The 26,915-nt window shown below is 44.3% G+C and overlaps 1 protein-coding gene across 3 annotated transcripts in view; it reads left to right on the forward strand.

The window, feature by feature from the left end:
• SV2B (synaptic vesicle glycoprotein 2B) overlaps positions 1–26,915 on the forward strand; it is a 114,145-nt gene that overhangs the window by 82,088 nt on the left and 5,142 nt on the right. For all 3 annotated transcript variants that reach the window (XM_043524107.1, XM_007060365.4, XM_043524106.1), the window contains exons 3-12: positions 3,525–3,705; positions 5,474–5,625; positions 8,227–8,360; positions 9,306–9,395; positions 11,881–11,991; positions 12,853–12,941; positions 14,214–14,378; positions 20,950–21,083; positions 22,291–22,491; positions 24,799–24,958. In XM_043524107.1, the coding sequence (XP_043380042.1) occupies positions 3,525–3,705; positions 5,474–5,625; positions 8,227–8,360; positions 9,306–9,395; positions 11,881–11,991; positions 12,853–12,941; positions 14,214–14,378; positions 20,950–21,083; positions 22,291–22,491; positions 24,799–24,958 (1,417 nt within the window). The remainder of the gene's footprint in view (positions 1–3,524; positions 3,706–5,473; positions 5,626–8,226; positions 8,361–9,305; positions 9,396–11,880; positions 11,992–12,852; positions 12,942–14,213; positions 14,379–20,949; positions 21,084–22,290; positions 22,492–24,798; positions 24,959–26,915) is intronic.

A 26,915-nucleotide genomic window follows, 5' to 3' on the forward strand; every position in this document is an offset into this window, starting at 1 on the left:
CTGTAGCCAAGATGGGTGAGGTCATATCAATATCTCTTATTGGACCAACTTCTGTTGGTGAGAGAGACCCGCTTTCGAGCTACACAGAGCTTTGCTTCTGGTCTGGGAAGGATACTAAGAATGTCACAGCTACATACAAGGTCCAACAGATAGTTTAGCATAAGTAGTTAGCACATACTCTAAGGGACCAGTCAAAGTGAAGTGTCCCGTTAGAATATGTGTTAACTACTTATGCTATTACTTGTCTAACCAATCAACCTGGATGGAATTTTGCATATCAAATAGCAAATGTGCTCAGAGATCTGTTTGTGATCCAGCCACAGAATGAAAAAGAATAATTGGAAAAAAAATGTTGAACAAATCCATACAATGAATACATGAAAGGAAATTATGATTAGGTCATGGAAAGTCTGTGAACAGAGAAAGAAAACTAAATAATTCACTTTGAGTTAATCCCGCAGCTCTAGTTAGGGGACGGCAGTGGTTTTAGTAGTATGTACTTTCCCAAGATATGATTAACATATGCCCCAAAAAAACAGGCTAATTTACAATCCAGAAGAATATCGGAGTTGACGGTGCCAGATGCTCCCCTCCATCAATCCGCTGCCGAATGGTTGAATGGTGAGTGCAGTCATCAGCTTAAGTCAAGTCATTTATGCAAGAATGTTCATTATTGTTCCCTGGTCTCCCACTGACAAGTTTTTTTGACAGGAGGTTTTACACATGATAGGACAGTTCCTGAGACGCACCGGTAACTGTCAGTGAAGACAGGCTTTGGTTCAGGGACAGGGCTGAACCTCTAAAGGGTCAGAATTTTTCTTTAGGTAGGCATAAGAAAGGACACTTTTACCAGAACCTCTTTGGTCTAGAAACAGGGCTGTAAATCATAGAAATGCTGGGCTGGAAGGGATCTCAAGAGGTCATGCTGTCCAGCCCCCTGCGCTGAGGCAGGATTAGGTAGATCGAGACCATCCCTGACAGGTGTTTGTCTAGCCTGTTCTTAAAAACCTCCAGTGATGGAGATTCCACAGCCTCCCTCAGTAACCTGTTCCAGTGCTTAGCTATCTTTCCAGTTACAAACTTTTTCCAAATAGCCAACCTAAATCTCCCTTGCTGCAAACAAAGCTGATTGCTTCTAATCCTACCCTCGGTGGACACGGAGAGCAATCGATCATTGTCCTCTTTACGAGAACCTTTTATACATTTGCAGACTATTATGTCTCCCCTCAGCCTTCTCTTCTCTAGACTAACATAGCACATGTTTCCCAAACATCTTCTCATTTTTTGTTGCTCTCCTCTGGACTCTCTCCAATTTGTTGACATCCTTCTTAAAGTGTGGTGCTCAAAATTAGGCACAGTACTCCAGCTGGTGCCCCACCAGTGCTAAGTAGCATGGGACAGTTACCTCCTGTCTTACACATGCCACTCCTAACACATCCCAGAATAACAGAATCTCACAGTATCAGCCCCCTGAACCATATATGGAGACCTAAATAGGAGCGGGCTGGTTATTGGGAGGTGCTGAGCACCTTCATCTCTTTGTCTCCAGCAGGAGTTGTGGGTGCTTGCCCCTTGCCCAGTTTGGCATCTGACTTTGCGTCCCAGCTTACAGAGGTCCCACGGAATCAAGAGGCTTGTCTCATGGTGCTTCATCTGGGATACCATCCACATGTTTATCTTATGAGCATCTCAGTGCCAATCTGTTTGCACATCACTCTTGGTGCAAGATGGGTTGGGCTGGGTTTCCTTCTAGCTGTTTCCCCAGTTGCTTAGTGATAGTAGTGTTGCATCACAATTAAGTGAGCTTAGTTTGCCTTTTGTGTTTTAAAATGTTACTGGCTGATGTAATCTGGACAATGTTATAGATAGAGAGACTGCAAACTGCAAAATCAGGGCCATTCCAAGCTTTACAGGTGGGACTGTTACTGCAGTGCCTGATCAAAGCACACCAGAGGTGCGTAGAGTGCTCTGGCAACCAAAAAGAATACCTGCTGGATTTGAGGATGCTCATTGCTTGCTGAGTTATTAACAGTGTCCAATCAGTATCCTCTGTTTTGGGGCTGATATTTTAGTCCTGGTTGGTTGGTTGGGTTTTCTATCACCAATCTGTCAGCAGGATGAGAGGCTGTTGCGTCAGTTCACCTCCCTTCACTTGGCCCTGGGTTTTCTGCCTCACACTCCTTGGAGAAAATTAAATAGAGGAAGATAAACAGTTTGGAGACTGAATGATCTAATTGTCCCTTCTAGTCTCAGAAGTCTATGTCTCTATGAAATACAGAGAGGAAAGGAGGTGATACACTTAAAGGGGCGCTCGGATGAAATATGTAACCTGCAAAGAAAATTCCCATTCCTTTAGCTCTCCCTCTGCCCTCTCCCGGTTGCCTGAGTTATCATCAGCCGCCACACAGCACCCCTGCCTGTGCTCCCTCAGCACCAGTTGCACTGAGGGGGGTTAGTAGATATAAGATGTCAGACTCCCATTGAGCAGTTAGTGGCACACAGCAGGGACACGTGCCTTCTAACTAATCTGCTTATGCCTGGCTCTGGCTGATGTGCCTGGGACGTGCTAGGGAAGAGACGGCTGCGGGCCTGGTCAAATGAGACAGCTCCTGAGGCTTTTCTGGGGGGGGCGGAAATGAGGTCTCACCGGAAGCTGAGTGAATTGGGTGTTTGTTGTTACCTTGAATTGAGTCAGAGGAGGGTCTGAGAAAAATAATAATATACTGAGTCCTAATAACAGCCCTGGGAGGCAGGCATCATTATCACTGTTGTACAGATGGACACGCTGAGGCTGGGAGCAACAAACTCAAGGGCACATGATGAATTGGTGGCAGAAGCAGGAGTAGAATTCAAGCATTCCTGGCCTCTAGCCTCATGCTCAGACCACTCAGCCACACGGACTCCCTAGAGAGCGGATCCTGGAAATAATAAACAGCCAGGTGCCTGAGGGGTTTACATTTGAGAGCTGGGCCTACCCTGTTTGTAAAATATTATTCTTCATAATGAACATTTTGTATCCTGAGAGCACCCACTATATGCCAGGAACTTTCCAAAGAAATATGACTGCAGGGTCCTCCCGACTCCTGGGGCTTTGAAAGTCCAAGGGTTGGGAAAGCGACATAAGTTGACTCCCTCTGAAGTAGCCTGAGCCTGAGGTACCATTTTGGATGTCACCGGAGGGCATACTCCACCTGAAAGCTGATTGACTTTACAGCTCCCAGAAATCTGATGCTCAGATGAGGATGTATGAGCCCATCACTGGCACTGGTGAAGCAACTTTGGCTTGACAGGTATCTGGCAAAGGGTGCTGTTTCGGTCAAGTAGAAAGTGAACGTGTCAGACACTGACAGGCATTCAGGCTGGTGAAGTATTTCAATATTTGCTAACAGGGCCTTGGTTGGTGGCTGGTTGGGATTTGTGAGGAAGTGCTCCAAACATTGGATATATGTGAAATATTGACCTAATTGCCCTGTACTGCACATGGGAGAGGATGTCACTCAGCTCCCTGTCTTTCTTTCCTCTAGGGCTCATAGTCTACCTGGGAATGATGGTGGGAACCGTCATTTGGGGTGGCCTGGCAGATAAACTGGGAAGGAGGAAATGCCTCATCATATCACTCGCAATCAACGCTGCCTTTGCATTCCTCTCCTCCTTCGTCCAGGGATATGGATTCTTCCTCTTCTGCCGCCTTATCTCCGGCTTCGGGTGGGTAACACTCTCTTTAGTCTCCCAGCTCCAGGCTGAGGTTTAAGACAGGAGAACCCTTCCTTTGTGCTAGACGAGACTGCACAATGATTTGGGATTGCCAGTTGAGCAAATGGAAGGACTGACTGGAGAGGTTCTACACAGCATGTGTGTGTTGTAAATAAAATGTTCACGTCTCCCTGGAAGGATTTAGAGCCAGCCAGGGAGAAGACACTAGACAAAGGAGATTATATAGTTTGTTTTCCCTTAAACAAAACAATGTAATGGTTGGAAAATTGACAGTCAGATATTCTGAGGTCTTAGCCAGAAAACAGGTGCATAAAAGGAAGCATCTGTTCACCACTTCAGGATAAGACACCTCAAAGTTGACCTAAGAGAACTCAGTCACTGAAATCTCAATCTTGCTGCTGAAACTGTGAACATGGGTGCTGATTGATGTCGACTGCAATGTAGACGCTTGTCTACTAGGACTGTACTGAGATCTCTACCCATTTCATAGGCATGAAACAACATTAAGTTGGTAACAACTTTCAGTCACTACTGACCTGCTCTGAATTTGAATAGGCGATTTAGAGGTGACAGGATCTGCAGCTCTCCCAAGCCATACAGTCTCCCAGATTGCTGATACAGTGATATGGCCTGGCTTATACAAAGCATCAGGAAGATACTTTGGGCAAAGACAGAATTCCAGAGCTCACTCTTTATAAATGTTCACGTTATTAATAAGGAGAGAGGGGAGGGCCCATACCCTCTCATTTATAGTCATTTGGAACTTTGCCTTTTAAAAGGTAAGCTTTTGTTCAGGAGAGAGAACTTGTATTAAACCTTTGACAAGAGACTGCAGGTTTCATTCCCCCCTTATGCTAATTAAGCCAGGAATGACTCCACTGACGTCAGTAAGGTTACACTGGTGCATGTAATATGTGAATTTGGGCCCATGACCAAGATTTTCAATGCCTGGCTCAAGACACATTGAGGGGGACTGATTTTCGAAAAGAACTGAACACTGAATTTGTGAAACTCAGGCCGTTTATGGTGTCTCAGTTTGGACACCCCAAAATGGAGGAACCCCAAATCATTTGAAAACATTGGCCCATTTTAAAATTGCTAATTCCAAAATGTTTTATAGAACTTCAGAAACATTTCCAAAAGTTTGTACAATCCCAGCACTCCGGGGCTCCTTTCATCTCTGAGTCATGAGGCAGCTGAGCTACTCTGACGAGATGGTGCAGGGGATGGGGAAGGGGAATTGCAGAATGGGGCCTCCCTTGTGTGGACTCGGTCAAATTTGGCTGGAGTCACTAGCAACCAAAGGCTGTTATTGCCTGGCTGTTTGCTGCCCCAGTGAAATGAGTTTGTGCTCTCCTGTGCAGTTCTCCAGTTTCCTAGGGCACAAGCATCCAAATCACAAATGCTCTGCTGAGCATATCCATGTCCCCTCGAGGCCAGGTTAATTCACATTATTAAAACGGGAAAGTAAAATCAACTTTCTGCTCGTGACAAGCTTCCTGTGCATCCTTCACATTTAAGAACAACCTGTTATGGGGAACTTCATATTATTCTCTCATGACTCCCTGAGTAGAGGGTCTGTGAGAATCGTCGAGAATTCCAGTGAGTTCCTGAAAGAAAAGCTACCCTCCCACTGCGGGGCTGTAACTCTGGAGACTTTTACTATAAATGAACCCAAACCTATGAGGCTCCAGATGTGCTGGTGACACCTGTTTGGCAAAGTCCTTTATTCTTCCCATGTGGTGTTTTCTCTCCTCAGCATTGGGGGATCCCTCCCCATCGTCTTTGCTTATTTCTCTGAATTTCTTTCTCGTGAGAAGAGGGGGGAACACCTGAGCTGGCTCTGCATGTTCTGGATGATTGGTGGCATTTATGCCTCTGCAATGGCTTGGAGCATCATTCCACACTACGGTAACTGCTTTGTGCTTTCGGTTACAGATAACACCCTGCGCACACACGTACAAGGACATATAGTTAGTGCGTGGCGAGCTGGCGTGTACATCTACAGTGCACCAGCCTGCTGCAAACTAACTGTCTGCGTGGACTCTGCCACTGGGCACTAAAAATTCCATCATGCACTTCGACCTACTCCCGTTTCAGATTGGAGTAGCTTAAAGTGCACTATGGAAAGCTTAGTGCATGGCCGCAGCATGCACATGGCCAGTTAGTGGTTGGCAGGCTAGTACGTTGTCAAAGTACACCCCAGCTTGCTGCGCACTAACTGTTCGTATAGACTAGCCCTCACTCATAAACAACACATACACCATCTCGGGTGGGCTATCGATTCTTAACATGATATATTGTAAGTTAGCCCTGCAGCTTCTGTGATGTGTAAAACCAGAATCCGACATGCTTGTACCAACTGCAACCAAACTCACCCCTGCCATCCTGGAACTTTCAAATCCCACCTGCCTTTTTACAGGAACTCAAAGATAATCAGTGGAATTCATCCTGCAAGTCAGGACATCCCCAGCAGTACAGGAAGAATTGTCTAGCTGTAGCATTGTAGATGCTATTGTGATTGGGGCCCTATACATACTGATGATAGAGAGAAATTAATTGAATGATTGATACTTAGGCAGGATGATGGGTGATGGCTCCTGTATGATAAAAGCCTCTAATACATCACACCTTTGGTACTGCAGATTATAAGTGCTGGCCTCTCTCTACGAGTGGTCAAACCCAGCATCACAAATCCACACATTCCTGAATTTGGGGATAGTTTGACTCAGGTAACTTCATGGCTCATGTCCATGTTGACTGCAGAGCTGAGCTAAGCAATTATCAATAAATTGTAACTCTGCTGAACACTAATATCGGGGTTGGGGGGCTAAGCAGCACATTATCATGGTCAGCACATCCCACCATGTCTTAGCCAGATATCAGTGTATTTGGGGCAAGTTTTTGTGTGTGAATATGTCTCCCTAAAACATATATTTGCTGGGATCACATCTGATTTCCACTGATTTTTCCATGGTGTTGAATATGGTAGAGAGAAAGGACTCTGAAACGTACATTACCACTATGAGGAACAAAAACCTGCATGTCACATGGTTTTCCTGGTAATTCATTTGCATCACCTAGGAAAACATCAGACTGTCAGTATCTACTGAGAAAGATTAATTCCCCTAGTATCCAGTATTGCCAGCTGTTTGCAAAATCCTGATTGAGAAAAGTAGGACAGTCCAAAAAGATCATGAAGAGGGACTATAATATCTATCTATCTGTCTATCTATCTATCTATCTACCCACCCACTCACCCACCCATCATACAAGCTAAAACTGCCCTCTGTATTTAGAAAACTTCACGTTTTGGCCAGAAACAGGCTGTTGGAACAGACATGTAAACTAGAGTGCAATGGTGTCAGGCTAAAGCACATGCATTATTTGCAAACAGGGTTTTAAAACCCAAGCCTTGAAAGGGTACTATTTAAATTTTGCAGATTGGTCAGCATTGTCCATGTCACATGTTGGAGCATCTGAGCCCTGTGCTGTATGTTTTTTTCCTTTCCAGTATCCCTTTGTTCCATATTGTTTTGGAACTCAATTGAACGTGTGTAGCATTGTGGTTGATACAGTTATCATTGCTGCAAAAGCTGTAACGAGTTTATTTCAATATTATGACAGAGAGTAGATTATAAAGAAAGATTTGAAATAAACATCCTCCCTGAGATCTGACTGTGGGAAGGCAAACCGAGAAAGAAAGAACTTTGGTTCATGATGTTTTCTGTGTGCCTTTGATTAAAGTTTGATTACACCCCCCCAAAACCTGCTTTGGTCAAGCAGCCATTTGAGTTTTAAAGTGTCTGTGCTGCTTTCAGACTCCCCCGTGCCCCTTGTTTGCTGACTATGTGGCCTGGGCAGAGCATGAGAGAGAGCCAAGAGTGAGGCGTGGCCTAAATGCAGCACTAGAAGCAAGGATCTCCTGAATTTGAACCCCAGCTCGGACACTGATTTTGTATGTTTGGGGGAAATCATTTTGCTTGCCTGCCCCTGCTTCCTCTGTAAAATGGGAACTAATGCTTCCCTTACAGATATGTTGTCAGGCTGTCTCGTAAGTGCTCTGGAAATCAGAAAAGGGCTACGTATTAGAAATTCTCTGTAATGTTATGTAAGGAGGCCACAGAAGTGTAATAAAATGTACCAGTGGATCCCATGTCACCCTTGCTAGGTTCTCGCTCCATGGATGCACAGTATCCTTAGTTTTATTGCATAGCTCACTTCCAGCCTGATTTCTAAGCTTAAAGGTAAAGGAAGATTTTAAAAAGGCAGGAACTTAATAATAACCGATTCCATTGTCTGTGCTGAGCACAAACCCATGGGGTGTTATCCATCTGACTGTCTGATGGAGTCCACAAAGGAATTCATTACCAGGCATAATGAATTTTTCATCAGATGGGACTTTGTCAGCCTATCACCATCTTGCACAGAACCCATAGGGTCCAGTTAGTATCTGAGAGAGAAATCTGACTAGATGGACAGAATTTTCACTCTGGCTTTTGTTGGTCATAGGCTGGGGTTTCAGCATGGGAACCAAGTACCACTTCCACAGCTGGAGGGTATTTGTAATCGTCTGTGCTCTGCCCTGTATCTCTTCACTGGTGGCACTTAAATTCATGCCGGAAAGTCCACGTTTTTTGCTAGAGGTAAGATGACTCATCTGAAAACTGTACTCCAGTATCAATTAACAAAGGAGATCTGGTCCTCACGTGTTTCTGGCTGTCTCTTCACTGCCCTCTCCCCAGCCCCCTGGCCACACACCCAGTTTCATTTAAAACTTAGAGACTCTCTGTATTAAGGTGCTAATCACATACTTTCATCGTATCACCTTTTAAGGTTGACATCTGCATCGCACAACAAGCAAAATGCAGACACCTGGGATTCATAAACCCATCAAAGGGTTTGCGTACCTGATTAAAACACAAGCACGTACGCTTTGGGAATGTAAATAGTAGAGCTGGGCAGGAAGAGGAGTGAAGCGCAAGAAACAGGAGCATGATAAAATACATGGTGGTTTGGATCTCAGACCCAGCAGGGGAAGTGCAGTACTCACACAGCTGAAGGGACAGCATATAATTATTTATTGTTATCACCTTGCACTTATTGTACATAGCACCTTTTACCTGAGGCTCTCAAAACAGCTGACATACACGGATTAAACCTCAGACCCCACCATGATGTAGGTAAGCATTATTTATTCCCATTTTATAGATGGAACAACTGAGGCACATTGACTTGCCCAAGGTTACACAGCAAGTCACTAGCAGAGCTGGGAAGAGAACCATGTCTCCTGACACACCCTCTGCTTAGCCTGGAGGCAACACTTTGCCTAACTCCTGCCTCCCAAATAATAATTACAGAGTGGTTTCCTTCTTCTACCACAAAACTACTGCACAGTCAGCAAATATAAACCTTGATGGTTCAGCCTTCTGCCCTCTGCTTCTCCCCCCTCAACACATGACGCGGCACGGCACGGCTCTGTTACACCCGGGCCTCCAGAGCTGGTTCCCTGTGTCATTTTTAAAACCACACGGCTGTAGACCACAGTATTTAATGGCTCACTTGAGATATTCTTCCCTTGGTGTTTCCAGATAGGTAAACATGATGAAGCCTGGATGATTCTCAAGCAAGTTCATGATACCAACATGCGGGCTAAGGGAGAGCCGGAGAGGGTGTTCACGGTGAGTGTGGTTTTCTTCGGGAAAGCAGTTCGTTATACTGTGGTAAAGGGGTCACTGGCATGTGGGAGTCTTCATAGGCCAGGGGTTGGTTTGGAATCTGCTTTAGTAGGCTTCAGAGTTGCCTTATTCTCCGCCCTGTGGTTTCTAGCTTCTCACACACTATGTGATCTCCAGCAGCCAGGAGGGAGAATGAGAGAAGATAAGGACTGCACACTTCAGGTCATACACCAGCCTTGTTTTGCGGTGATCAATCCCAGGAAAGTTGGTGGGAGTTGTATATGCATGGGAATAAAGCACAGTGGATAGCCCAGCAGCTTTCCAGTTATACTCAGACAGCTAATTGCTCTGTTCTAGGAGCAAAGTAAAAGAGAGGGACATTACTCATGTGGGAAATCCGGACGACTCCTTCCTCCATTCCAGCTTCTAATCAAACTCTGATTAAGCTCCATGTACCTCCTAATGAGCTTCCTGAACCCCATCTGCCTGGTAGCCAACCTTTAATCTCTCTGAAGGAAAGGGAGGTGAACGATTACTACTCACTGGGCCAATGCTCAGGGTGAAAAATTTGAAATGGGCAGAGTCTAATTCAGTGAGCTTAGAGAAGGCGTGTGGTGGGGTTAATTGTTAATCACAGTGAGTGCGTTGTAAACAGTGAGTGCACCAGCTAGGGAATGCTCCTTGAATTAGGTTGTTATGTATGAGAAGGCACATACCCTTAAAGGAAGGAGGGAGGGAAGAAAAATTTGGCTGCAGAGTTCAGCTTTTTGGTGCAAAAAGCCCGATTAACTGGTAAGAGGAGTTATGGAGGAACAGTATCCATAATGAATGAGCCCATCAATAATACAAGAGATTAATTTACTGTACCTCCAAGTGTGCTAAGACTCCAGGGTCAGAAAATGGGCTTAATGAGCCTGAGCTATTTCCAGGGCACAAGCTATTCGACTGCTGTGAAAAGAGGAAGAAAGAAAGAAAGAAAGAAAGAAAGAAAGAAAGAAAGTTATCTGCTCCTGTAAAACTGGGATGGTCAGATCAGTTATGCTGCAGATCTATAAGCTGTGGCCAACTGGATACTGCATGTTTCAGATGCTCTCCCCTCTGTGCATGCCCCTTATTAAGGAGCTGTCCCCACCTCTCACCTTTAATATACAGTGGCAGCCTCAGTCCACACCAGCTTCTCTCCGACTTGCACCAGGATAAACCGGGCACATTCATGTTATAATGTGAGACTGACCATCCTTGAGGATTTAGGGCCCTCTGAGCCAATGCTGCTCCTGGATTAAAACCATGTTTTGTCTGTCACTCCTGTGTCAAATTCACGTGTACCTTGCTCCTGCATCTGATGATCCTAAAGGCATCTGCTCCTGTTAGGACTCAGTCCGTCAATCTATACTGCACTCACGAACACTTACTATTCCAGCTAATGATGTCCTATTTGCTATGTGTCATAATGGTCTGAAATATTGTACTTCATATCTGGAGTTTGGCTGTTGAATCAAGACTTACTGAAACCTCTTGGCACAGACAGACAATGAGCTCTCCTTGCCTTGTACTTTCCACATGAAGTTGTATTTTGCTAATTGGCCAGCAGGAGCCAGTCAGTCATGCACCAGCTGTTACTGGGACAATTCCCAGATCTGACATTTAAACAGTTCCAGTCAGGAGAACATAGACACTATCTTATCGAGTTGGGTGAATCATTCATACTGAATGAATTATTCAGTGAATTTCACCTCTTTTTCTGCATGTGAACAGACTGTGATTTTCTTGAATATGTTCTTTACTCAAAATTATTCACCAAATACTTTCTGTTACTGATTCCTAGGTTATAACCCATTCACGAGCACTTACTTACAAGTATTCAATATTCAAAATTCAGGCTATTTTGACTGGACAAATTAGTCATATGGTATGTTTCTATTCCCTGATTGGATGAATTTTCTGATGCAAACATACACATTTATGCACTCAGAATTGACTTTCCACAAATGTTCTTCCACTGGCACTTAAAATTTGCTGTTAGAGAATGCTTTCACCAGTTGCATTTGAGAAAAGAGAACATGAAAGCAGTTGAAGCAAGTTTCTTTAAAACTGTATTAACTATTCACTGAAATTTTTTGGCAGTAATTGTCAGCTCTAATTACCGGGCGGATTCTTAAAGACATCAAGATTACATAGCATAAGTGTGTTAGCTTAACGTGTTGGGTGTTAGAATTACATTTTATTATCAATCTAATAAGTGAAGATTTGAGGTTGATGTGAAACATTTGAAATGTGTCACAGAGGGAGAGAGAGAGAGACTTTTAGCCCATGAGAAAAACTCAGTATCCAATGGCAACACATCAAGAAAAGATAGCAGGGGAAAATTCTTTGGCAAACATCAGAGAAGATTGCTGTGCAGGAGGCAGAGAAGGAATTGTGCAGAAGACAGAGAAATGGTTGAATCCATCTAGGGTCAATTGCTGAAACTTTGGTTTGTGCTTTTCAGGTCGCCCACATCAAAACTCCAAAGCAAATAGATGAGTTTATTGAAATCCAGAGCTCAACAGGGACATGGTACCAGCGCTGGTTGGTCAGATTCACGACCACGTTCAAACAGGTATGGAGCATGAGGACCATCCCACAAGAGCTTTCAATGTGTTGAGATTCTGATTCATATTCACAACATCCCTCGGGTTACTGTGTAGGATAAATGGGCCTGGGCTCTGGTAGCATTTGCTATACTCCCCTAACCCCGATCTTCACCCTGTCTCTTCTTAACCCAAGCCACCAACGAGTTCCTGAACTGATTAGCCATACACAGCATATCAGTTAAGCCAATATGGGTCAGATCAGAGCATACAAGTATCTGATTTCCCTTCTATTTGCACAAACAGAGAATACCATCCCCAGTGAATGAATTAAAATTCTATCTGCTTAAAGTTGCTGCTTGCTAAGGCTGAGTCTCCAGCATTATAATATAAACATTTTGGCCAGCTACGGATTTCACACCTGCCATTCTGCTGCCCACCACGACTGCCCAGAACTTAACAGCAGCTGTGGGGTTAAACCTAGGTTCTTAGGCTCCAGAAGCACAAGCTCCTGCCACGTGAAGTAAAGAAGAATCTCCCTTAGCTGTTAGCAGTCTAGGTTCCATAAGACACAATTTAGTAGCTCCAGATCCATTAGTGGAGGCAATGTTACACGTACACATTAGCCAGCTCATTACAGATATGCTTAAACTGAAGGATACTGGAGCAAAGCTTCATGAACATTGTCCCTTCAGGTCCTCATATGTATCTCATGAATCTATCCCTGTGAACACAGTTTGGAACAAACACTGGATCAAAGCAGATCATCCATCTTCCCCAAATGAGCTCTCTTCACTGTTAATATTAAATTCATGATCTGGTCAGAAATGAATCTTTCAAGATCTCTGCTAGGATTTCTCTGTGACTGAAACCTTCCTGTGGATTTGTAGGTCTGGGACAACCTGTTGTATTGCTTGACAGCCCAGTACAGGATGAATACACTGATTCTGGCTGTGGTTTGGTTTTCAATGGCCTTTAGGTAAGTCACTCCTCTAACTTTCTCAAGAAACAGTAGCCGTCTGAGGGCTTAGTTGTTGCAGTCAGGGTCCATCTACTATGAAATGTGCTCTCAGCTTTTGTGGGATTAATTGTGCATATAAATAAATTGCTACAAAAATCAAATTTTGCCCCCTTGATCCTATTTTAAAGAGACAGAGCCTGTGAAAAACTAGGCCATGGTCTACTAAGTATCTATGTTTTACTCAGTGATCTAACTGCCCATAACAGAGAGTTTAATACACCTTGAACAAACCAGGCCTTGGGGAAAGGTTGGTACTGCATGGCTCAGTAGTCTTATATGGAGTCTTTCACTTCTAGGTCCCTTGTCTGAATCCTGTCTGTATTAGTAGTGTCGAAAAGTAATTCTTACCAGCCGGCTGGCTGTTCATTGGTCTGTGTCAGCTAAGAGGGTGGATTTCAGTCCACTTAAGAACAAATAAGTGTCCACACTGGGGACACCACCCCCTGATCTGGTGATAAAGATGAACAAATAGTTTATAACAAAAAAATGGTTTGTCCTTTTCTGTTCATAGAACATCTATGAATGGATCATGGCTTTCCTGAATACAACTATGATTCAAAAGTATTAGAAAAAATGTTAAATGATTTTCCTAAGCTCGGTGGCATGTACTATGCTGTTTAATTGTGATTAGTCACATACAGCACATGGTGTAGTTTCTGATCCTTGTGCAGCTGAATGTAACTTATGGTCGGGTTTCTGGTGTTAATGCTCACGGGAAGTGAATTTACAATTCTCTTTTATGGAGAATTAGGGAATGTGTGGTTAATCTTTGCTTTCCACAAGGAGCCATCCTAATGCAACTTGATTGCACTTGTTCCAGAAGGTGAACGCAAAAGAACCACAGACACGAAAAAGTGAATTTGTTAACAAAATTGGAATTCAATATATATAGAATACTTTTACTGTATTTACCCATCTCTTGTTGGCACCAATAGTGCCTTCTTCATTGGGAACCTCAACTGATAATTCAAGGGCTGAGAATTCCCTAGAGACTGAACTACCTGCTTGTCACTCCAAGGCAGGTTTTGCCATTGCCCATGACATTCCTGTGGTTTGGATAAATGGAAGACTTCGCTCTCCAGTCTGTCACTCTGACACTTTCCCCAAGCACTAAATTTACCTAAAAGCATTGACAGAGAACCAAAAATTAGAGCTGCTTACAAGTCATATATTGTCCAAAATATGTGTAAACTTTATCCTGAACATGCCCCTTTCCTCTCCTTGCTGCAGTTACTATGGCCTTACTGTCTGGTTCCCTGACATGATCCGATATCTCCAGAATGAGGAGTATGAATCCCGACTGAAAATCTTCGAGCGGGAACGTATAGATCACTTCACCTTCAACTTCACAGTGGAAAACCAGATCCATAGGAATGGGGCATTTGTCAATGATAAGTAAGTGAATGTGACCTGATTTCCTTTATATCTGGGGGGTGAGGGCATATGGTTCAATAAAACTTGGCACATATCATTTCTAGAGAAAGAGCTGAAATTTTCAAGCATTTGAATGCTCCCCAGGCTTTACCTCATACTAGTAAGGGGTAGCAGTGGATTGGACATTCTAGATCAGGGATCGGTAACCTTTGGCATGTGACCCATCAGGGAAAGCCGCTGGCAGGCTGGGCCGGTTTGTTTACCTGCAGCGTCTGCAGGTTCAGCCAATTGCAGCTCCCACTGGCCGCTGTTCACCGTCCCCAGCCAATGGGGGCTGCGGGAAGCGGTGCGGGCCGAGGGATGTGCTGGCTGCTCTTCCTGCAGCTCCCATTGGCCTGGAGCAGTGAACTGCAGCCAGTGGGAGTCGCATTCGGCCGAACCTGAGGACACTGCAGGTAAACAAACCAGCCTGGCCTGCCAGGTGCTTTCCCTGATGGGCCGCGGGCTAAAGGTTGCCAATCCCTGTTCTAGATCATTACCAGTCTGGGCATGTTGGTGATCACCAGTTCATGACTCTCTGAAGTTTTAGAATACAGCCAGTTTTTCAAACTAATTAGACAGGCAAATGCTGCAACTGCATGTGCAAATTGCGTAATTACCTGGGTAAGTTGCCAGTTAAGCATGTTTACTGTTTGTACACACAGGTACCTGATTTAAGCATGCAGTTACAATAACTGCATGCAGAAATTAGACATGCATGTCTCCTCAAAACTACATACCTTGGCCTTTGTTTGAAATCCTGAAATCTTGGCCATTAAGTTGCCATTCCATAGCAAGGCAGTCTAGCATTTAGTGGTACTGTATAAATAGGGCCCTCAGCATCAGGTGTGTCATACAGTCCCTTTCATGTCATGCTGCCAACTTCCTAGGAAATCTCATTGCTCTTGTGGCTGGGGCCAGTCTAAATGAAGATGTAGGGTCAGGCAGAGAGGAATGATAGTCCAGTGGTTACGTTCTATCCTGTGACCTGTGAGACCCCAGTTAAATTCCCTGATCTGCCACAGACTTCCCGTATAACCTGGAGTGAGTCACTTAATCTCTCTTAGTCTCAGTTCCCTGTCTGTACAATGGGAGCAATAGCACTAGCAATAGCTCTTGGGATGATGTGAAGATAAATCAATTAAAAGGTTGTGAGGTGCCCTTGAGGGCCATAGAAGTACCTCAGCTAGATTGTGTTAGGTCCTACTTATGCCACCTGTAATTGCCATTCTTATAGTATTCGTGCCTGCGGTGCATGTGGTCTGATCCCTTGGAAACACTCCTGGGGAGGAATGATGCCACATAGGGTATGGCAAGAGGAAGAGATGGGCCCATGATCCTATCTCAATTCTCTACCATCAGGCTGGCGGAAACAAGGGAGTATATAAGCACTTCTGGTCTGAAAACACATGCGTGTGGATTTGAAACTCATTTTCTATGAATCCTTATGCCTGTGACCGTGACATCTGTTTTCAGCATATATGTTTTGCCTGTTGAACTTAGTCAGCTGGATATTTGAGAAAGGTAAACCCCAAGCCCCTAGTAAAGCCATGGACACAGCCAATGCAACATTATGTAAATTAATAGTGGAAAGGATATTTGTAGGAACCATCTTTTTGCATTATTCACCCAGCTAGGCATAACCCTCATTCTGTGGGAAACACCACGTGCAAACCTATGGAGCATCAAGGGCAGCTTTCTACAGATCATGCGGTCTTTCTACTCTGCTCTCTCTACACCCTAACCCATTTATCCGCATCTCCAGTCCTAAAGAAGTGTGTTTGAGGAATTCCTTTCCCAGAATTCGTCTTCTAATAGGCTCACATGTCCTTGTGATGGGACCTTCTTCATCTGGGCCCAGTGCATGTGGAATCAGAGCAGGCATTGCTTTCCTGGGCCTCTTTGGATCCAGAGGTGGCTTTCTTCTCTTTCCTTAGGACACACTGACATCTAGTGGTCCTGGGCAAGAAAGATTTGTTTTCTTTTTAAATATACTTTCCACTTTTGCTTCCTGAAAGCCAACATTTCTGTGCTCCCTTAAAGCCATTATTTACTATGGCCACCATTCTGCACAATCCCAGTCAATATGAGTTTTGCCATTGCCTTTGTATCTGACTCACAAACTTCTCCCACACCCACCCTTGCCAACTCAAAACAAAATATATTGGCCAGATCCTTAGTTAATGCTTTAAAGTCAACGGAGCTATGCTGATTTACACTTGCTGAGGATCTGACCCTATGTAACTGACAAGACATGTATTCGTCATCAGTTTGTATGTGGTATCTCTTTTCCCTACCCTGGGTCTAGTTTTTCTTTTTGGTCTTTCTGGTCTAAAAGCTCTTTGGGGCAGGGACTGTGTCTTCTTCTGCATCTGTACAGCATGGAGAATGTATTGGGCACTACCACAATATAAACAATGAAAATCATGGGGGGAGGGGCTGTGACGGGGCAGTGTGCCACACCCCTGTCTTTTCCAAAGACTGCTCTGAGACCTTCTTGTTTGTAAATGCCACTGTATAGTTAATTTTCGGTGTTTTAATCCCTCCACCATACATAACAATGTCTCTACACCTTTACACGCTGTATCTCAACTTTCTAACTCCTTCTCCAAAGGGTGGGGAATTAAGGTGACTCTACTTCCGAGGACCTCCTTTGTTGGGCTCTTGTAGCTTTCTGGTTGGTTTGTTTCTCTCTCCCATTTTCTCTTCCTCCCTCAAACCCTCCTTCCTGTGCCCTTTTGTACAGCTTTCCCTATTAATGCCTAATTGGCTCATTGATTCACTAGCTCCAATCTGGCCTGGTAATCAGGTACACCTCTGTCCAATTAGGCCTTTTCTAGGGGAACCTAATTAGTACAAACAGTGACCAGGGTGCTGACTCAAGTGCTAGCCCTCAGCACTCTGTTACAGGGACCATGTCCACATGTCTAAATGGAAATTCACCCCATCGCCTTCTAGGTGTTACAACATAAATTACTCACATACTTCCAAACAGACTTAGACTCTCTAAAATCTCAGCTGCACATGTGCGTCCTGGGAGGAATACATTATGGACCCAGAGTTACCATCCTACAGTCACATTTTATTTTACTCCTAGTAGTTGAAAACTACATGGCATTCCCTATCGCTATTGTCTGTTTCCATTTGTCAAACATTGTTTTGGGTTACTTCCATATGTTTCTAATGGAACTTGACATCAGTGTGGCCTTTTTATGGCTGCTTCTTTGTTTATGCCCAATCATCCTGGGTGAGACCACTACTGCAATAGGATGCAAATTCTCCTCTTCCCTCTCCAGAATCCAACCTAACAGGAAGTGTGTTCAGTGGTTAAAGTGCAGTGCATCCAGCCAGGACTCCTCTCTCTGCAACTGAGTAACTACATGACCTTGGATAAATCACTTCATTCCCTTTTGCCTTCCAACTCCTCCAGCTACCCTCTATTTAAATTGGAGATAATGTTGACTGACACTGCTGTGATGCTGTTGTGAAGCTTTGTTAATGGATGTCTGTAACGTGTTTCAGATGAAAAATGCTACAGAAGGACCAGTTGATAGACTCACAGACTTTAAGACCAGAAGGGACCATCATAATCATCTAGTCTGACCTCTTTCACATTGCAAGCCACAGAACCTCACCTACCCACTCCTGTAAAAGACCCCTAACCTCTGGCTGAGTTACTGAAGTCCTAAAATCATGATTTAAAGACTTCAAGTTACAGAGAATCCACCATTTACTTTAGTTTAAAGTTGCAAGTGACCCATGCCCAATGCTGCAGAAGAAGATGAACCTCCCCCCCTGCCATGATCTTTGCCAATCTGACCTGGGGGAAAATTCCTTCCTGACCTCAAATATGACAACCAGTTAGACCTGAGCATGTGGACAAGACCCAACAGCCAGACACTTTGGAAAGAATTATCTGTAATAACTCAGAGCCCTCCCCATCTAGTGTCCCATCACCAGTCATTGGAGAGGTTTGCCACTAGCAGTCACAGATCAGCTACCTGCCATTGTAGGCAGTCTCACCATACCAGCCCCTCCACAAACTTATCAAGCTCAGTCTTGAAGCCAGTTAGATTTTTCCCCCCACTACTCCTTTTGGAAGTCTGTTCCAGAACTTCACTCCTCTGATGAAGGAATCAAAATGGTTATCGGTCTGGCCTATGGGAACTTACGACAAAACCCTGGGCAGATCCAAGGCTGTTTGGTAGCACAAAGAATTCCTTTAGACTATAGTACAATAGAGTGTCTTTTGGATCTGGCCATGGAAAGTAAATAGACTACACCCCAAATACCTCCCCATCCCACAATCTTTTTTGTTTGTAAACTACTATGAGGGCACAGTTTTTTGTATCTGAACTTTCATAATGCAAAATTAGAATATAGGATATGGCCCAAGGATGTGTGAGAGAGAGAGAGAGAGAGAGGGGATATTATGGCAATTTCAATGATGTGTGCGTGTGTGTGTGCGCATGCGAGTACAGGTATTAAATGTTCTTCCCTTTCAGCCCTCCCTGCATGTTCTTTTGCCTTCCTGGTCCTGCTTTGCATCTGGACAGGCTGATGCTCTTCAGCATTTGTGAAAGGAAATAAGCTTCATTTCCCTTCTGCTGTAACCTGGCAAGTTTCAGCCACAGTTAATATAGTTAGGTATTCCTTGGTAGCACTTGGGAGTAGCTTCAGAACTATTATCTCCCCACTAGGGAGCAGCCACACACTGGATGGCAGGATTGGGACAGTGTCTTGGTGAAGGGACTGGGAACTTGATTGTGCAAAGGGCTGATTATTCAGCTGAGGTGCTGAATGTCCTCAGCTCCTCCTGACTTTAGCGAGCATCAAGGGCACTTGGCACCTTGTAGGATTGAGCTCTGGGTGGGGATGTGACCAGACATTCATCTCTTTGGGGTGAAAGGAGCCGTCAGCCATGTGATTAACGGTTAGCCCAGTTCCTGTTTGGTTCTTTCCTAGTGCAGTAACTCACTCAGAAGCTGCTCAGACTGTGTTTCAGCACTACCTGTATCACATCCTGATATGACTTATGTCTCCATTTTCCCGTCAGCCCTTGGCTGTGAGTTAAAACCCCACTGGATGCCATGCAACTGCTTTATAACTCCTTGAAAGATGAATGTTCAGAAATCAAACTGCCGGGAGAGGGCTCTTTACAGGCCTTGGAGAGTAAATGCCTCACAGCCTTATTACTGAGCAAATGCAAATCAGCCTCAGTTTCGCTGTAACCTCTGAGACCTTCCTTAAGGAACATAGAGCTTGATTAGTCTTCATGTAATGTTTGAGCATTAAAAATGTCTTTTTGAGGCCTCCGTTGAGAAGCATGTAGCATTAATTTAGTGGAGTAAAAACATCAAACTAGCAGATGCTCAATTAAACTAAAGTGCTGGATTTTTATTCAAAGCTTTTTATCTGGTGCCTGCCCTGGTCTCATTAGTTTGGATGATAACACTTGCACTTACACACACACACTCTTTTACATCTTCTAAGCACTCCCCACATATTAGCGAATAAATTTTCACAATGCCCCTTTGAGATACTGTAGGTAAGTAAGAATAGTGTCACCCATCTAAGAAGTGGGTAGCAGATGTCAGGGCTTGCAGGTTGGCTTCCCATGACAGGAGAAATCAGCGATGTGGAGCCTGAGTATATTCTTAGTTTAAATGGTTTTATTTAAACTACACACAGTAGTCCTTGAACAGAGGCAGTCGCAAACAACATGCAGGTGAATCCCTTCTTCCAAAAATCTCAGCCCAGGACCAATGCCTCATTCCCAGGAAGCAATTCTGCTTGAAGAATTGACTCTAGTTGAGAAATTAAGGCAAGGAGAAAACTTGATTGCTGTTTGCAACAGCCCCGCAGAAAGAAACTACATCACAACACTAATAATAATGCTGCATTTCTTCCAGAAATGAATAGTGCTCGCACGATAAGGAAAAGAACTTTGGAAACAACGTGTAACAGTGCCATCTGGTGATTCCCTCCATCATATTGTACCGATGGGGAAAATAAGGCACAGAGATGTTATCCAAGGCCACAGAGAGAAACAGTGGCAGATATGGGACTGGAGATTAGGTGTTTGTGCCTCCGAGACCTCATCCTTAGCCCAATAGATCCAATGGCCTCTGATAAAGGATATTTTTATTTACCCTTGGCAAGGGGACGGGAGGAAGAACGGGGACAAGAGGCTCTGCCCAGGGACAAAGAGAGTGCTATGCATTGCTGCTGAGTGATACCTTCTCCAGCTGATCCAGCAGCAGTATGGACAGGAGCTGTATCCAGTCCTCCTTGGCTGAAAGGGTGGATTGGTTTGATGTGAGGACTCTGAGGAGTGAAGCAGGTGCAGGGAATCCTAGTTGACATATGTCTACTAAAACAACCCCTTTCGTGCATTCACAGAACACTTTTCCTCAGGAACAATCCCATAAACCACCATTGTCACTCTGTGTGACCACAGCATTTGCACGTTAGGAAGTTATTGGAAGGGTCACTGAGTGCTTTGTGCTTACTCACTGTTACTTGGGGTGGGGCTTCTTTTCTTGCCCTGCAGATTTACTAAGATGAAATTCAAATATGTGACATTTGAGGACGTGCTGTTTGAGGAATGCTATTTTGAAGATGTGACAGCCATCGAGACCTTCTTCAAAAACTGCACCATTATATCCACTGTCTTCTATAACACTGGTAAGGGGATTCCTGGCTTGGTCTAGTCTGTGGAACAATGAGCATGTCTGATTTGTGGTGAATGGTTTGTAGTGGTGCTATAGAAGTGCGTGTGTTGGGCTGTGACAGTGATCAGGGAATAAGAAGGGGGAAGTCAAACAAGAGACCAATTGTGATTTTAGCTCTGTGACTATGGTGAACTTCTGTAGAACCAGGTGTATATACTACACTTGCCTTAAAATGTAAGGTGAACTAGGATTTTCCCATTTTTCAAGACCCGAGCTTATCATTCCATGCACATATGTGTCTGAGTCACAAAATTTACATTGAGATCAGGATTTTGTCAGAGGTTAAGACTGCTTCCATCTGTAGCTTCCATCTCATCTTTAGTTTCAGGTAGCACTTGATGAGGGCTTAGAGCAGATCAGACAGCTGTATTCCCAGCCTTCCTTGATGGCACTGCTTATGGTGTCATTGACTGTTGAATGACACCATAAGCAGAAACCCAGAAAAAATGAATTCAGACCTTGGCAAGTTAAAGTAATAGGGGAACTGATTAAACAATTTTGGCTGAAGATAGTCATTTTTCAGCCCATATCTAGCTTCTGATTTGGGATCTCAAGCAGCTTAACTAATTTAATTGATTCACTTATTAATTTAAAAAGAGCTTTTCACTTCCCCTTTAACTGAAAACAAACCACTGGACGATGAAAATTGCAGATGATAGCACCAGCTCCTGCGTTATTGCTCATCATTGGTTGAAATGCCAAGCAATTAGGGCCAAATTATGTCTGCTCCAGCATGGGTGCATTAAAAGGGTGCTCCTCTTCCCTCTAGTGCAAAGGGCAGGCATAATGCTGTAGCCAGCACTCCCCACGCACTGAAGGGTAGGGAGATGATAGACCTGCTGACAGCACTGAAGAACCCAGAGGAAGCTTTATGAGGCAGTTTGGGTGTATGTGCACAACCCTGTTCCCTGCATATCAGCTAATGCAAAGAGGTGCACAGGCTTATATCTATTCTACATGTGTTGCATACAGGGGCTTTCACATATTATGCCTGCTTCTGGCTACTCAGGCATAATGCCTCCAGCTACCTCCACTCAGGCAGGGAACACCTTTCCACTCCGATGTGCCTGCATCTAAACTGAGCTCTGAGAATGTACCTTTATTCCCAGCTGCTGTTGCTGCTATGTTGAGGGTCCAATCTTTGTCTCTTGCCTTCTCAGATCTTTATGAACACAAATTCATTGAGTGCAGGTTTATAAACTGCACCTTCCTGGACCAGAAGGAGGGATGTCACCTGGACTTTGAGCAGGAAAACGACTTCCTAATTTATCTCGTCAGTTTCCTGGGTAGTTTGTCCGTGTTGCCTGGCAACATCATCTCAGCCCTGCTCATGGACAAAATAGGAAGGATAAAGATGATTGGTGAGTGAAGATGATGGTCAACTGACATGTCAACAGCTGGGTGCGTGGATGACCCTGGGCATGATAAAGGCATACTGTGAATACAAAGGTGTCTGTTTCTGTGTGCACAAATGAAAAATGGTCTGGCTAAGTGGGCAATGAGTCACTCCAATACCAAATAAAGCAGAGGAGACAATGGTTCAGTGGGTAGGGCACTAGATGACCACTTAGGGTACTTTCATAGATTCCAAGGCCAGAAGGGACCATTGTGATCATCTAGTCGGACCTCCTCTGTTACACAGGCCATAGAAATGTATCGCTCTGCAACTGACCCACTGTAATAACTTGCACAAGTCACTCCCCCTCTCTGTGCATCTCCACTCCCACCCTTTTTGTATTCTGTTTATTTAGACTGGCAGCTCTTCATGGCAAGGGTTGTCTCTCACTCTGGGTTTGTCCAGTACCTAGCATATGGGGCCCTGGTCTTAGTTGGGATCTCTAGGCACGGTTGTGTTGATAGTGATGCTAATGCTGATGCAGATGCCTGTATCATCCTTTGTGGTAGAGGCGAGACAAAGCTTATTTGTAATTGATATAGAAAGAGATTCTTTACTATGGCTGTTGGACACAGAGAGGACCCTATAATTCTCTCTCAGGGCCTCAAGCTCCCAAACTGAATAAACTCAGACTGTACCTAAATCCTGGACTGGATCAAGCATCCATGGACTGGATTACTGATTATGCTACATACTGATAAAGGTGTCACCTTCTTGTCTTGCGGGACTAAATCCTCATTTTATGTGACTGTGATGCATACACAGGGATTTTCTGATGTTGTTTCACAAAGTGGCCAGGTAATGCCATCTAGTGCCAATATAGCTTAATCACATGGTGGGATGGCAGCACCACGCTGTATCAACATCAAAGTAAATTGAGAGCTCTTGTAATGGACATGGGACACACCCAACCAAACCAAAAGTGTCCTGTGAAAAAATTGGGATAGCTGGCAAATGTTAGAGCTAAATAAAAATCAGAATTTCCTTACTGCAGGAAATTCTGATTGTTCAGCATTTCTTTTCATCCCAAATTGGGACAAAAGAATGAAAAGTTCTGAAAAAAATTTGAATTTGAAAAAAATCCCCACATTTTGTTTTGGCATTTTTTATCAAAACAAAACATTTTAATATGCCCAAGCTGAAATATTTCATTTTGGTTTGTTGAACTGATCCAAAATACTTCATTTCCAATCAGTTCAACATGAAACTGCATTTCTCTGTAGTGGTACATTGCTTCATGGGAGCTTTAGTTCAGGTTGCCTGAAGCCCCTATTATCCCCCATGGGCTATGCTCCCTGACCTACATCTCTTATGATATACCCGAAGTTATGTTACTCTCATGATGCACCATGTCACTTAGTCAGAGGAATGACTGTGTTGCATTGTGGGAGATGTAGTCTGGCCAGGCTCAGCCCATAGGAAAGAAAGGGGACCCAAACTACGATTCCCATGAGGCAATGTGCCACAACAAGGTAATTTAGTTTTATGTTGAAGTGACCTAAAATGAAACATTTAGTGTCAGTTCAACAATCCAAAATATTTTGATTCAGTCAAACTGACCCAAAACAAAATACTTGGTTTTGGTTTTCCTGACAGGAAATAGAAACACTGGAAAATCATCCTAAGGGAAAATTCCCAGCTAGCTCTTGCAAATATTAACAGTGTAGCCACTATATCAGTGAGCCTCAATTGAGGCTAATGAACGATGAATGTTCTCACTTTCTCCCTTGGGCTTGTGCATAAAATTAGAGCCCCTATGTAAATGTGCCAGGCAGTTAAATAACATCCTTATAATTAAGGGAGACCCCAGTGCTTTATACCATTGACTGCAAATTAATCCTGAGATTACTGATGAGCCAGGTGATTTGAATGCAATATAAACTGCCCTAACTCCTCACCCAAAACTCAAACCATTTTTCAGCTTCAACAACCTTCAGACAACTCTTCCCATTCATCAGTGTTCATGTTGACTTGCCTCTGCTCATTCTGGGTCCAGCTGGAAGTCTGCAATACCACACGAAAGAACCCATGTGTGTGATATCTGCAGGGTGAGACTATTGGTGACATCAGCCTAGTACCAGATTTCCAGCCTGTTTCCTGGCCCCAAAGAGCTAGACAGCATCATTTGGATGCTGAGCTGAGTCTTGTGGAGATCACTCATCTTTAGGGAGAAAATCCATCATCTGAAGACACTTCTTATTAATGGTGGATTTGGCTGCCCAGAGATGCCAAGAGAATGATGCCAAGCTTTCTCTCCTTACTTCCCCGGCAGGTGGCTCAATGCTGATTTCTGCAGTGTGCTGCTTCTTTCTGTTCTTTGGCAATAGTGAGTCTGCGATGATTGGCTTGCAGTGTCTGTTCTGTGGGACCAGCATTGCTGCCTGGAATGCCCTGGATGTGATCACCGTGGAGCTCTATCCCACCAGTAAAAGGTACCTATGCTCAGAATATTCTTCTCTTTGATTTCTATTCTCTGACTTCAGGCACAGCCACTCTCACATCTTAAGAACCAGTTATTGAGTTAAAATGTATGCGATGGAAGGGTTTGTTGTTTTTTAAAATCTCAGAGGTCCTACTCCTGTGGCTACCTTTGATCAGCACAGGTATTCAGAAGTAGAAGTGGGCAAATAACTGATTTGTTGGTTTGGTGGCCGTTCTGGAAAAAAAAAAGAACCAGAAAACCTCTAAACAGTCTGGGTCTAAATGAATCTAAAGATTTTCAGCACTGTGAGTGAATCAAAGAAAAGCCCATTTGGGGTCTGTTCCAGGGTAGGTGGGTAGGATTTGAAAGTGGATCTCCTACATCTCTGGTAAGTGCCCTACCCACCGGACTCAAGGTGATGTGGAGATGCAGATCAGGGGGGTGGTAGTAGCAACCCTACCTCCTCTTCCTCTGGCTGTTTTGTGAATGGCCAAAATGATCTGTGTCAAATTCACAAATCTCTCCCAGTTGACCAAAGCTGCATTTTCTATCAAATAAACTGTTTTCCAAAAAAACTATGCCCAGCTCTATTCACAAGCCTTATTGTACATGTAATATAACTCGCGTACATGTATTTGCACAGGCAAGTGTAAATTACGCACAGACAGAACTTGTATATGAAGACTCTGTCAATTGCATGCATGTGATTAGAGGACAGGTTGAAGCCCCTTTGGAAATGTGTCCTCCAGTTTCTTGTCACAGTGTACCACTCCTGATTATTTTAGCTTCCAGCTCTTGCAGACAACCCATAAAGATGTGGATTTGGGAAATGAGGCACGGTATTCAGGTTTCAGGAGTGAGTTTTTGAGAGAAGAGCCTGTCTACATCAGGATAGTGACAAGTCTCTTCTGCCCTTTTCAGTCTATTGATGACGGCTGTGAGGGAAGTACTGGGACTGCACTGTGACAGCAGTGGGCTCAGCTGCTGGGTGAATCAGGGTATGTGGGAGCACTGACTCTCCAGAAGTTACTCACTCTAACCAGCACTTGGAGTGGCTTTGACAAGCTCTAGAGTAAGCTGTGCTCATCGCTTTATGTCCACAACCAAACATTTATCCATGACGTGAACTCGGTGGTTTATTAGTAATGAAAGAGGTGCCAGGGCTCAAGTAACTTTTTTACTTTCATAAGTATTGCAGCAAGCCCAGAGGTGCCGGGGCTCTGAACTGCCAGGCCCAGAGGTGCTGGAGCTAGAACTGCCAAGCCCAGAGGTGCCGGGGCTCTGAACTGCTAAGCCCAGAGGTGCCGGGGCTCTGAACTGCCAAGCCTAGTGGTGCCAGGGCTATGAACTGCCAAGCCCAGAGGTGCCGGGACTGTGAATTGCCAAGCCCAGAGGTGCTGGGGCTCTGAACTGCCAAGCCTAGTGGTGCTGGGGCTCAGCTGAGGCACAAATTAAGCATTGCGTGGACTCCAAGAGATGGTGGTGTGGAAATAAATAAAGGCTCCCAAATATACCCTGCCTTTCCCCCCCAAAAAAGCTCAGGGGCATTCATTCAGTCTGGCTCCAGTTACTTGCTGGGAGCATAGACTCTGCATATCAGATCAGACTGTTGGTCTACTCAGCCTGCCATCCTCATGCCAGCAGTGGTCAGTATCTGATTTTTCAAAGGAAGTTGGACGCTCCATGACATGCACCTGAGCAAATGGTCAAGTTTGCACTTGTGGGGATGGGGAAATTCTTTGTTGACAATTGCAGGCAAACAGCAGGTGCTCTGATGCATGAGGTTCCATTAACTTCCATAGCTCAAACCAGTCTTCATTAAGAGCGTAACCATTACCACACTGGATGACAGCAGTACCTGCTGCATCATCCTATAATTAGAATAGGAACTGCTAGTATTAGAGGAGTTGTGCAATGACACAACTCTCCTTTACCGATGGTGGAACCAATCAAATAACCCGCAGTCC

This window comes from Chelonia mydas, chromosome 10, assembly GCF_015237465.2.
Source record: "Chelonia mydas isolate rCheMyd1 chromosome 10, rCheMyd1.pri.v2, whole genome shotgun sequence".
Classification (NCBI taxonomy): domain Eukaryota; kingdom Metazoa; phylum Chordata; order Testudines; family Cheloniidae; genus Chelonia; species Chelonia mydas.